Source organism: Corapipo altera, unplaced genomic scaffold (assembly GCF_003945725.1).
Source record: "Corapipo altera isolate COAL_440 unplaced genomic scaffold, ASM394572v1 155, whole genome shotgun sequence".
Classification (NCBI taxonomy): Eukaryota; Metazoa; Chordata; class Aves; order Passeriformes; family Pipridae; genus Corapipo; species Corapipo altera.
This window is the reverse complement of record NW_020885681.1, coordinates 1-10,562: the sequence shown is the minus strand read 5'-3', so window position 1 is coordinate 10,562 and position 10,562 is coordinate 1. Positions and strand designations below refer to the sequence as shown.

Here is a 10,562-nt window from a genome sequence, read left to right as displayed (position 1 = left end):
AGTGACAATGGCTCTACTGTGGCTGCTGAGCTGCCTGGCACTGGTGGGCTTTGCCCGTGCCGCCCTCCCTGAGGGTGCGTGGGGCCGTGGGGGTTGTCAGGGTGGGCCTGGGGCTGGGTGGGGTGGCAGCGGTGGGGAGGGGACACGGGGCCAGAGCAGCCGGAGCCCCCGTGCCACGGCCGCCTGTGCCCCGCAGACTGCGGCGTGCCCGCCATCGCCCCCGTCGTCCGTGGCTACACCCGCATCGTCAACGGGGAGCCGGCAGTGCCGGGGTCCTGGCCATGGCAGGTGTCCCTGCAGGTGAGAGCCGGGCCCGGGGTGGGTGCCGTGTGGGGGGCCGGGCACAGAGCACCCGTCGGCGGTGCCGGGTGCTGAGGGCAGCTCTCCCCGGCAGCGCTACGGGAACTTCCACTTCTGCGGCGGGTCCCTGATCAGCGAGAACTGGGTGGTCACCGCTGCCCACTGCGGCGTCAGGTAGGACCGGCTCTGCTGCTGGCGGCGTGGGGCTGGGCACGGACACGGGGGCTGTGAGAGCCGCCCCCTCCCCGTGCCGGTGCCCTGTGCTCAGTGCCTGCCCGTGCCCAGGAAAACCGACAAAGTGGTGGTGGGCGCCTATGACCAGAACAACCCCAGCACTGCTCAACAGGAGCTGACCATTGAGAAGGTACCGCTGGGGCGGGGGCTGTGTGCCTGCTGGGCCACCACAGGGACCCAGGGGGCTGTGTCCGGGTCCCCCTTGTCCTGGGGGTTGGGTCCCCAAGGAGTTCCTGGTTGCATTTCCCCTGAGGGTCAGGTTTCCCTGGGGTATCCGAGGTGCCACACATCTCTGGGCTGCGATCCCATGGGGTGCCCCTGCTCCCCCTCATCCTTCAGGCCGGGTTGCCAGGGTGTCCCCAGGAGCCCCAAGGGATGGGGGTCAGGCCCTTCATCCCTGCAGGTGATGTGGCACAGGGTGTCCCTGCTCCCCCATGTCCCAGGGGTGGGCTCTGGAGCTCAGGCACCCGACCAGTACAGGACCCACAGGACCATTCCCCAGCATCCCCATGGGTCCCTGAGGAGTGCCCAGTGCCTGGCACCCTGGTGGGCGGGGTGGGCGCTGGGAGCGGTGCTGTTTGCTGCAGGTCTTCAAGAACCCCAAGTTCAACCTGCTGACCATCCGCGACGACATCACCCTGATCAAACTGGCCACTCCAGCGCAGTTCTCGGACCGCGTGTCCCCCGTCTGCCTGCCCAAGGCCACCGACGAGTTCCCGGGGGGCACAACCTGCGTCACCACCGGCTGGGGGCTCACTGACTCCAGTGGTACGGCACCTCCTCGTCCCCCTCGCTGCCTTCATCCCCATCCCTATCCCCATCCTCATCCCCGGCCCCTTCCTCATTCCCATTCCCAAGCCCTGACCCTGACCGATCCTGTCACCACCTCCTCCCCCGTGTCCTTGTCCCCATTGCCGCTCCGGTGCCGGAGCTGAGGCCCCGTTCCCGCAGACTCGGAGACACCGGCGGTGCTGCAGCAGGCGGCTCTGCCCCTGCTCACCAACGCCCAGTGCAAGGAGTTCTGGGGCTACCGCATCCGCGACGTGATGGTCTGTGCCGGCGCCGACGGAGCCTCCTCCTGCATGGTAGGTGCCCTCGGCCTCCCCACTGCCCCCAACCCCCTGGGCCCCCTCCCTGGTGCTCACCCAGTGCCCCGTGCAGGGCGACTCCGGGGGCCCGCTGGTGTGCCAGAAGGACGGCGCCTGGACCCTGGTGGGCATCGTGTCCTGGGGCAGCAGCACCTGCGACACGCAGACACCCGGCGTCTACGCCCGTGTCACCGAGCTCCGCGACTGGATCGACTCCATCCTGGAGGCCAACTGAGCCCGGCAGTAAACACCAATAAACGCTGCCACCCCCGAGCACCGTGTCCTTGTCCCCGCCGTGGGACGGGTGGGAGCGGGGCAGGGGACAGGCGGGTGGCTGACAGACTGGTGGCTGGGGATGGGGGCGTGTGGTGTGAGGGGGGACATGGGGACAGCCGGTCAGGAGGGCTGGGAGGCATGGGGACATCTGGGTGAGAACGGGGACAGGAATGGGGGCATAGGGACAGCTGGCTGGGAAAGGGGACAGATGGACAGTGGGGCAGGGGAACACAGGGTCCTGAATGGGGACACCTGGCTGGGCATGGAGTCAGAGGGACAGGGCTGCTTGTGGTCACACGGTTGAGCACGGGGACACCTGGCTGGGACGGCCCAGGCCCGGGCCATGTGGCCTCCCAGAGGGTGAGGGCCCCCTGGCAGCTGCAGGGCCAGCTGAGCAGGTATGGGAACACGGGGCTGTGGGACAGCTGGGAGGGCAAGGGCCATGGTGGGGGCGGTGACACGGTTCGGGTGTGGGACCCTGCCCGGCGTGGGGATGTGACCACGGGCACTGTGGGATGGGTCCCCCTGGCAGGAACACACTCACGTGTCCAACCCCGTGGTTGGAGCCACCTTAAGGTGTCCGTGTGGGGGAGGGACCGACGGCCAGGGGGGAGGGCAGGGCAGGGTCCTGGTGGTTCAGTTCCCGTGTTCCTGTTCTTGTCCGGTCCTGCCATGGCCCTGCGGCGGGTGCTGGCGCTGGGGACAGCCCTGGGGCGCCGCAGCTGCTGCTCCAAGGTGGGGCCGGGGGTCCCCGAGGGCATTCCCGTCCTGCCGTGGCCGCCGGGCCCTGTGCCCTTGGCTGCTGGGTGTGCCGGGGCCTCAGGCAGAGCTTCCCCAGCCCCTCCCTGACGGAGCCCTGGTCGTTCCCCCGCAGCCCTCGCTGCCCCCCGACTTTGTGGAGGCCCTGAGCGCCGTGGTCGGGGCCCCCAACGTCTCCACGGCCACGGCGGTGCGGGAGCAGCACGGCCACGATGAGTCCATGCACCCGTGAGTGCCCTCTGGGGCTGGGAGCCCTGGGGAAGGAGCCCAGGGAGGGCAAGAGAGCTGGGGAGGGGAAGGGCCCTGAGGAGGGGGAAGTCACTTTGCCCCCGTCCCCCAGCTGTGCCCCCCCGGACGCCGTGGTGTGGCCCCAGTCGGTGGGGCAGGTCCAGGAGTTGGCCGCACTCTGCTACCGCCGCCGTGTGCCCATGGTGCCCTTTGGCACCGGCACCGGCCTCGAGGGCGGTGTCAATGCCGTGCAGGTATCGGCTCCCCAGCACCCCCTGACCCCCCAGGGGCTCTCGGTGCTCGGCTGTGCCAAGACCCACCGGTGCCCCTGTGCCAGGGCGGCGTCTGCTTCGACCTGAGCCGCATGGACACCATTGCGGAGCTGAGCCTCGAGGACTTCTCGGTGACAGTGGAGCCCGGTGTGACCCGCAAGGCCCTCAACAGCCACCTGCGTGGCACTGGGCTCTGGTTCCCTGTTGGTACCGTGGGCATGGGGAGGCCATGGGGCCGGGGGTCACACCACTGAGAGTACTGGCAGAGGGGATGCCTTTGGGCTGGGGATGCTGGGGGGTCTACAGGTCTGCCATGATCCCTGAGTTGTAGCAGGGATGCCCCTAGGACTGAGAGTGCCATGGACCCAGTACTCTGGGGTCCACAGGAGGCTGGGTTGCTGGTGTCCCAAAGGTGCTGGAAGGGATGGGTGCCCAGGACCACCAAGGCTGGGGGTGAGGGCTACCACCCTCTCTACCACACCAAACCCACAGCCACCATGGTGGGCCATGAATGTGCTGTGAGAGATGCCCTCCCCACCCCAAGCCAGGGCCAGAGTGGCCCCACTGCCCTGCACTGCTACCCCTCATTTCCCCCAAACCCCCACATGCCCCATTAAACCTCTGTGCACCAGCAGTCTCCACTGGCTACGAGATCTTTTAGGGGGACAGGATCCCCCCAGTGCCAGGGGATCTCCCTCACCTCGGCAGGCACACGCAGATACCCAGGAGATGGAGGGGGTTTGTAGGCAAATCTTTATGCTGCTGGGGGACTTGGGGCCAAGTTTTGGAGGGGGCTGCCACGTGGTAGCTCCGGGAACCAGCGGAAGCTTCCCCTGTGTTCAAAAGGCACCAATTTCAGTTCACGGTTCGGTTACAGCTGGTACTGTATCACACCCCGAGACGTGAGAACGCACAGGTCAGCCCCTTCCTGCCCCAGCAGCTCCCCACCATCCCTTACCCCTCTGGGGACCCCTATCCCCAGGCTCCAGCACACAGGGGGACAGTACAACCTATCTGTGTCACACTGTCCCACCACCACAGCGGGTGGCTTCCACACCATTAGAATCTGCTGGCCACTGTAGAGTGGCTCTGGCGTGCGTCCCCCTGAGAGCAGGGCAGCCACAGCAACACCTCAAATTGCCAGGCACATCCTTGTCTCAAGAGGGACACGGCCCCATGCCCTCCAGACCAGGACTGGCTGCCGGTTTTGTATAGAGAGAGGACAGCAGGGAAGGATTGGGCATAGATGCACCTCCCAGCTTTGCTTCATTACGGGCACAGCTCTGAAACCATTCCTGGCCTCTGGCCAGAGGGAAGAAGAGGGAGGGAGATGATGGCTGCAGCCCATCACCCCCCTCCCCATGGAGCCCCAGCCCCCCGGTGTGCATGAGTCTCTATGTACATGTCCGCTTACACCAGGTGGAGAGGACTCCCATGGAGGGGAACACATGTCTGGGGAGGGGTGGGGGCCAGAGAGAGGGGACAGTGGCCCTGAGGCCATCACATGGCTGCCAGCTGGCCTAGCACCATCCTGAACTGCTGCGTGCTGTTGGCGAGTTCCTTGACGCGCTCCACCATGTCCTTGGACGCGGTAGGAGAAGGGTAGTGGAGGGCGGCCGCCTTGGTGGTCGCCACGATCTCCTTGAGCATCTCACAGAGGAGGTTGCTGTAGTGCATCACCTTGTGCTGGACGTCCTGGGCCTTGGCCTGGCGGGACAGCGTGTCCCCAATGAAGACGAGCTTGTGGGCGCTGAGGATGACGAACTTGCTGTGGGCCACGAAGATCTTGGGGGGTTGGTTGGTGCTGACGGCGGTGAAGAAGGCGTCGACAGCGTTGGTGAACGTGGTAAGGTTGGCCTCGCACTGCTCCAGGTAGAAGAGGAGGAGCTGGCGGTCGGCAGGACACAGGGCCCCGCTGCCCCGTGCCGGGCCATAGTGCTGGGAGGGGCTCCAGTTGGACAGGTCATTGTCGATGGGGCGCGACACCTCCTGCTCCAGCCGCTCAAACTGCTTCAGCTGTGGGAGGGATGAGTGTGAGGCAGGGTGGCCACTGAGCCAGCACCTGCTCCCCCTCTCTGGAGCCACCAGCACGGGTGGCCATGGCCACCAGCCCCAGGGAAAAGAGCGAGGGACAGTGCCAGCCTCAGGACAACTATACCACATCCCTCTCCAGAAGCAAGGTGTCTATGCCCCTCTCCACTGGCACAGCATTGGTATGGTATGGAAGGCAAGGCAAAACCCTCCACTGGGACAGACAGGGAAGAGGGCTGTGGTCAGACTGGTAGCAGAGGTTATGAGGGAAGCAGGACCCAGGGCCCTGCCTGCTCTGGGCACTGTGCCCAGCAGTGCCTACCTGCCTGCCCTAGTGCCCTTACCTGCTGGTGCTCCAGCTGGTCCTTGCTCTGCCGGATGATGTTGCCTTTCTCCAGCAGCTCCTTCTGGGTCTTCTCAAACTCCTCCTTGCCCTGTAGGAGCATGACATGGAAGGGGTCAGCAACATCAGCCTTGCCAGAGCAAGCTCCCACCTGCCCCAGGACACCCCTGGTCCCCACAACCCTCAAGCTGGAGGATAAGAGCAAGACATGTGGCAGAAGCAGAGCTGCCTAATCCCCCTGTGCTGGGGAGGCACCAGCACAAACACTCCCTGTGGGGAGCAGCCCCCCCCCCGTGCCCACCTGGAGATGGACATAGTCGTAGTCCTCCATCCAGCCGCTCTCACTGTTCTCGTAGGGCCCGTCAGGCGACTCCTGGGCCAGCAGTTTGGGCGGGGAGGGCAGGGGCCGGGACTGGATGCTGCTGGCTTTGTCGGAGGGGTGAGGGGGCCCATGGCCACCGCTCTCCGCCGCCGGCTTTGTCCGTTTGAAGAGGAGGGAGGCATTGCCATGCAGGAAGGAAGCCAACTGCTTGGTGTCATCGGGGACACCACGTGAGTGCATGATGAAGTGCTCCAAGTCATCCGTGCCCGGTTTGCTGCTGGCCAGCGCACTGGGGGCCCAGTGGCAAGCGTCCAGCGCTTGGCCGTGCCGTGCCAGGGCTTGGTAGACCTCCTCCATCTTCTGTAGCTGCTTGCTTAGCTTGGCGTACAGGGAGCGGTCAGAGGCCTGGGCAGCATTGCCCACTGCCCCCCGGGCAAACTCCAGCAGGTCCCGGAGGGCCGTCCGGACGCCCTCGGCCGCGCCGCGGATGCTGGCGGCGTTGGCCTCCATGTGCTCGGGGCTGCGCCAGTTGGTGCCGATAAAGGACATGAGGTAGGAGACGGCGCTGCTGACGCCGTGCTGGAGCTTGGCCAGTGTCTCCATAGCGGCGTCCAAGTCCAGGGAGAACTCCTTGCCGGCTCCCTTGGCCGGCTCCTTCACGGGCACCACATCCAGTGAGGACGTGGAGATGTTGCTGCGGGTGCTGCCCGTGCTGGAGGCTGAGAGGCGCTTGGCGTCGGCGCCCTTGGCCTCGCGGTCCACTTGCGGTGGGACATCGTAGATGTACTCGCCCTCCGTGTCCACGGAGCCCTTACCCGGGGCGTGCAGGTCCCGGGGCACGTCGTACACCTCCTGGGAGGGGAAGGTGGATCCCCCCAGTTTCTTGAGGCTGGGGGGCACGTCGTAGATCTCGTGGGAGAGTGGCTGCTCAGAAGCACCCTTCCCAGCTGCCGGTGGCACATCATAGACATCCTCTGGCAAGTAGGGCTCCTGCTGGGCCAGGACGAGGGGGTGGCGGGAGGGGTCGAAGGTTTTCTGCTTGGCGAAGGCGGGGGGCACGTCGTAGGTCTCCTCCCGTGCCGGGCCGTCTGGCACGTCCTTGCTGACCGAGGGGGGGACGTCGTACACCTGCAAGGGCAGAGCAGCAGGCACTGTCAGCAGTGCTGGAAGGGCTGGCCTGGTTCAGGCACAGAGGTGCAGATGGGGTGCCCTATGCTGTGGGGCACACAAGAGCCACCTCTGGGCATGCACGATGGCACTGGGTGGGCACCAGGATGGAGCCATGTACCCCAGAGGTTCCCCTGCCCTTTGGGACAGGAATCACAACATCCTAGAGCAGCCCAGGTTGGAAGGGACCTTGAAACATCACGGAATCCAAACTCATCCCCTGGATGTGAACATCCAGCACCCTGTCTCCTGATATCCTGAAAGCCTCCAGTGCCAGGGACACCATCACATCTCTGGGGAAACTGATCCCTGGGAGAGTGAATTATTGTTTTCCCTATAAAAACCTGTCTTTCTTATACAGAAGCTGGGAGCTTCCCAGCAGCACTTACAGTTTGGGGCAGGTTCTTCTCCACGCTGGGGGGCACATCATAGATCTCCTGCCCTGGGTCCTGCCCATTGGGACCCTTCACTGCCATGGGGGGAGTGTCATAGACCTGCAGAGGGGGACACAGAATGATATATCAGAGATGGCATGGGTACTCATCTCTGCCCAGGGACCAGCTGGGAAGGATGGAGGTGCTCAGAAGCAGCCCCAAGCTGCTTCCCGCGCACAGTTTTGGGTGCAATTTGCGCAGTTTTGGATCCCTGGTTGTGCCAGGTCATTTCCCATTCTAGAGGATGGAGCCAAAGATACCCCCTCGACCCCACAAGCAGCCTCACCTCCTGGCTGAACTGGTTCGGGACCCCCCCTCGGACAGGCGGCACGTCGTAGATCTCCTGGGAGCCCGTGGAGATGAGGTGGCGAGGGAAATCATACTCAACCTGCTCACCCTTGGGGGAGTCATAGACATACACCTGCCCCATGCGGGTGGGCACCAGCACCTGGAAAAAGAGGGAAAAGTGATGTGGGGACTGCCGAGTACCCCCCCATCCTGCATCATCCCCCCCAGACGCAGCACGGGGCTGCAGAGGGGCTGGGTGCGCGGTCCGTACCCGCCGGTGCGGCAGCGGGCACGGCGGTGCCCACGGGAGGGCGCTCCCCGGCCGGGCGTGCGGGCTGCCGGGGACGGGATGATCTCACCGGTTATTTATAGCGGCGATAGAGCCTCGCAGAGAGACAAAGCCCGGCCGGCACGGCCGCGGGGAGCAGCACGGAAGAGCCGATTCGGGCACCGAGCTGTGGGCAGAGATCTGCCTACGCCTGGAAACCTCTGCCCACGGGTTCACCCCCGAATCGGTCGTTCCATGGCGACACGAGCGCGGCAAATAACCAAACCTAGAGGGTCATGGCACTCTGCCCAACTGGTGCTAAGAAGGGCTGAGGTGTCGGCTAGTTCTCAGTTTTAGGATGCTCCTCATGCCCTGGATGTGATTGGCAGCTCCCTCTCCTCACTGGCTACTTCCCAGGGGTGTGAGTCAGGCAGCCTTCCCAGAAAACGTGATACCGAGTGCCAGGGAAGGGGCAGAGCCAGGAGGAGCCTGGTGTCAGGGATGGAGCTGTTAGGCTCCATGCTGGGGACAGGCTGGTGGCTCACTCTTGCCTCACCAGTAAACCCAGCAAGCACTGGCAGGCTCTTTGGTACAGCCAGGACATGCTGGCACCCGCTGCCCGCTCCTGCCCGTGCTCCCAGCAGGAATGAAACCTCACAGCACTGTGTTGGGTACCACAGCTACTTCCACAGCTGCAGAATCTGGCCAAAGGAGCCCTTGGGTTATCAGCACTCCGTGCCCACACCAGACATGCTGCCATGCCCTGGGTGACAATGGCAGAGCCTACACAAGAGACCATGAGGACCCAAGTGCCAAATGCTGTGCCAGCCCCAAGCGGGGCAGCCCAGGTCAACCAGGGCACCACAGCCACTGCAGAGACTCCTTCACTGCACCCCCTCCTGCCAGCAGTGCAGGGAAGGATGCCCACACAACTCCAGCAATGGGCACAAGGGCTGCCCACTCCAAGAGACACCAGTGGGCTGATAAGCCCAAGCCCTGTCACCCACTCACACCCACGGACCACAGAGCACCCCACAACTATAACATGCTCCCCACTCCAGTCTCCCCATCCTACCTTTCCCTGGGGCTTGTGCCCTTCCCAGCTCCTCATGTCCAGCGACGGGGGCACCTGGTAGATTTCTTGAGCCTGACCAGCTGAGGGAGGAACCTGGTAGACATCCTGGGGAGGACTGGCAGAGCCCCCGGGGTACGCCTCTGCTGCCTGGCCCAGGGAGGGGGGCACCTGGTAGATCTCCTGGCCGGGGCTGGGGAAGGTGTGGGGAGGTGCCTGCTTCGGGAAGGTGGGCGGCTGCTTAGCCGGGGCAGGAGGAAACTGTCCGGTGGGTGCCGACCCCGGGTACAGACTCTGCTGTCCCTTGTTGGGGACCGGCATCAGGTAGACGTTGTCCCCTTGGGGGGCATAAGCAGGGTGCATGGGTGTGTACTGCGAGGCGGGCGACAGCGGGGTGTATCCCCCTTGGTGGTGGTACGGCAGAGCCGGCTGGGGCACCGACGGCTGCGGCGGCGCCTGCCCCTGCGCCGGGCCGGGCGCTTGCTGCTGCTGCTGCTGCTTCTTGTCGTACATCCCCACCAGGATCTTGAGGCGGTTCCCGGGGACGATGCCCTGCCGGCCGTGGAGAGAGCAGAGCCACCAGCCGTCCAGCCCCTGCGTGTTGCGCTCCAGCACCGTCATGATGTCGCCCTTGCGGAAGGAGAGCTCGTCCGGGGACTCGGCCACGTTGTCGTACAGCGCCTTGGCCAGCACGTTCTGGAAGAGAGCCCCGCGCCGGGGCGGTGAGCCGGGCCCCGCCGGCCGCGGGGGCGTCATCCCGGTGGGCCAGGAGCTCAGCGCCGGCACCGAGCCCCGCGGGCCGGGGGCTTCGCCGAGCGCCTCCCGCCAGCGGGATCTGCCCGCTCCGACCGCCGAGGGATTCCCCGCTGGAGCTCAACCCACTCTTCCCAGAGGTGGTGCTGGGAAGGGGCCGGGCCCTTCCTCCTCCCCGGTTTCGGGGGGCCTCCTCTGCCTCTCCCGCCCCTTCCCTCCGCCGCCGGGGAGGAAGTGCCGGGGCGGTGAGTCAGCCGTGTCCGTGGCCATCCCACGGCTCCCGCCGCCGGGCCTGGGCCCCTCCGGCCCCGCGGGGTCCCCGGCCCGGGCCAGGACGGCACCTGCCAGCGCTGCCCGGGGGGGCTGCGGACCGCCCGGGGCGGCGGGGCCCGATCCCCGGCTCTCCCGCGGCTCTGCCCGGGCCCTGCCCGCCGCCGGTGCCACCCTGCCCGGCGGGGCGGGGGGCGGAGGCCCGGGGAGGCCCCTGGCCCCGGTGGGGCCCCCGCGGGTCCCGCAGAGCCGCGACCCGCCGGGAGCGAAGGAGGGAGGGCAAGGCCTGACCGCCCCGGTGCGGCGGGGCTCGGCCAAGGTCACGCCAGCGAGATCGGCCGCACCGAGGGGGCCCTACCCATGGTGGGGGGACTGCGGCCTTCCTCCCCCATCCCCTCCTCCTCCTCCTCCCTGGCGGGGCCCCCCGCCAGCCGTTCCCCCGCGTCCCGCCTGTCCC

The 10,562-nt window shown here is 66.1% G+C and overlaps 3 protein-coding genes across 3 annotated transcripts; 2 read left to right on the top strand and 1 right to left on the bottom strand.

The window, feature by feature from the left end:
* The first annotated feature begins 6 nt into the window (after positions 1 to 6).
* Positions 7 to 1,867, top strand: LOC113940717 (chymotrypsinogen 2-like). Its single transcript, XM_027631862.1, has 7 exons — positions 7 to 74; positions 197 to 300; positions 395 to 474; positions 586 to 664; positions 1,122 to 1,302; positions 1,486 to 1,619; positions 1,696 to 1,867. The coding sequence occupies exons 1-7, from the start codon at positions 8 to 10 to the stop codon at positions 1,855 to 1,857; spliced, it is 807 nt and encodes a 268-aa protein (XP_027487663.1). The 5' UTR covers position 7; the 3' UTR covers positions 1,858 to 1,867.
* Positions 1,868 to 2,517: 650 nt separating this feature from the next.
* Positions 2,518 to 3,755, top strand: LOC113940719 (probable D-lactate dehydrogenase, mitochondrial). Its single transcript, XM_027631865.1, has 4 exons — positions 2,518 to 2,633; positions 2,773 to 2,885; positions 2,998 to 3,139; positions 3,223 to 3,755. The coding sequence occupies exons 1-4, from the start codon at positions 2,571 to 2,573 to the stop codon at positions 3,409 to 3,411; spliced, it is 507 nt and encodes a 168-aa protein (XP_027487666.1). The 5' UTR covers positions 2,518 to 2,570; the 3' UTR covers positions 3,412 to 3,755.
* Positions 3,756 to 3,896: 141 nt separating this feature from the next.
* Positions 3,897 to 9,853, bottom strand: BCAR1 (BCAR1, Cas family scaffold protein). The gene is made up of 6 exons (XM_027631864.1): positions 9,086 to 9,853; positions 7,741 to 7,902; positions 7,410 to 7,514; positions 5,833 to 6,981; positions 5,533 to 5,622; positions 3,897 to 5,173 (listed from the first exon to the last, which is right to left on the bottom strand). The coding sequence occupies exons 1-6, from the start codon at positions 9,836 to 9,838 to the stop codon at positions 4,658 to 4,660; spliced, it is 2,775 nt and encodes a 924-aa protein (XP_027487665.1). The 5' UTR covers positions 9,839 to 9,853; the 3' UTR covers positions 3,897 to 4,657.
* Between the last annotated feature and the right edge of the window lie 709 nt (positions 9,854 to 10,562).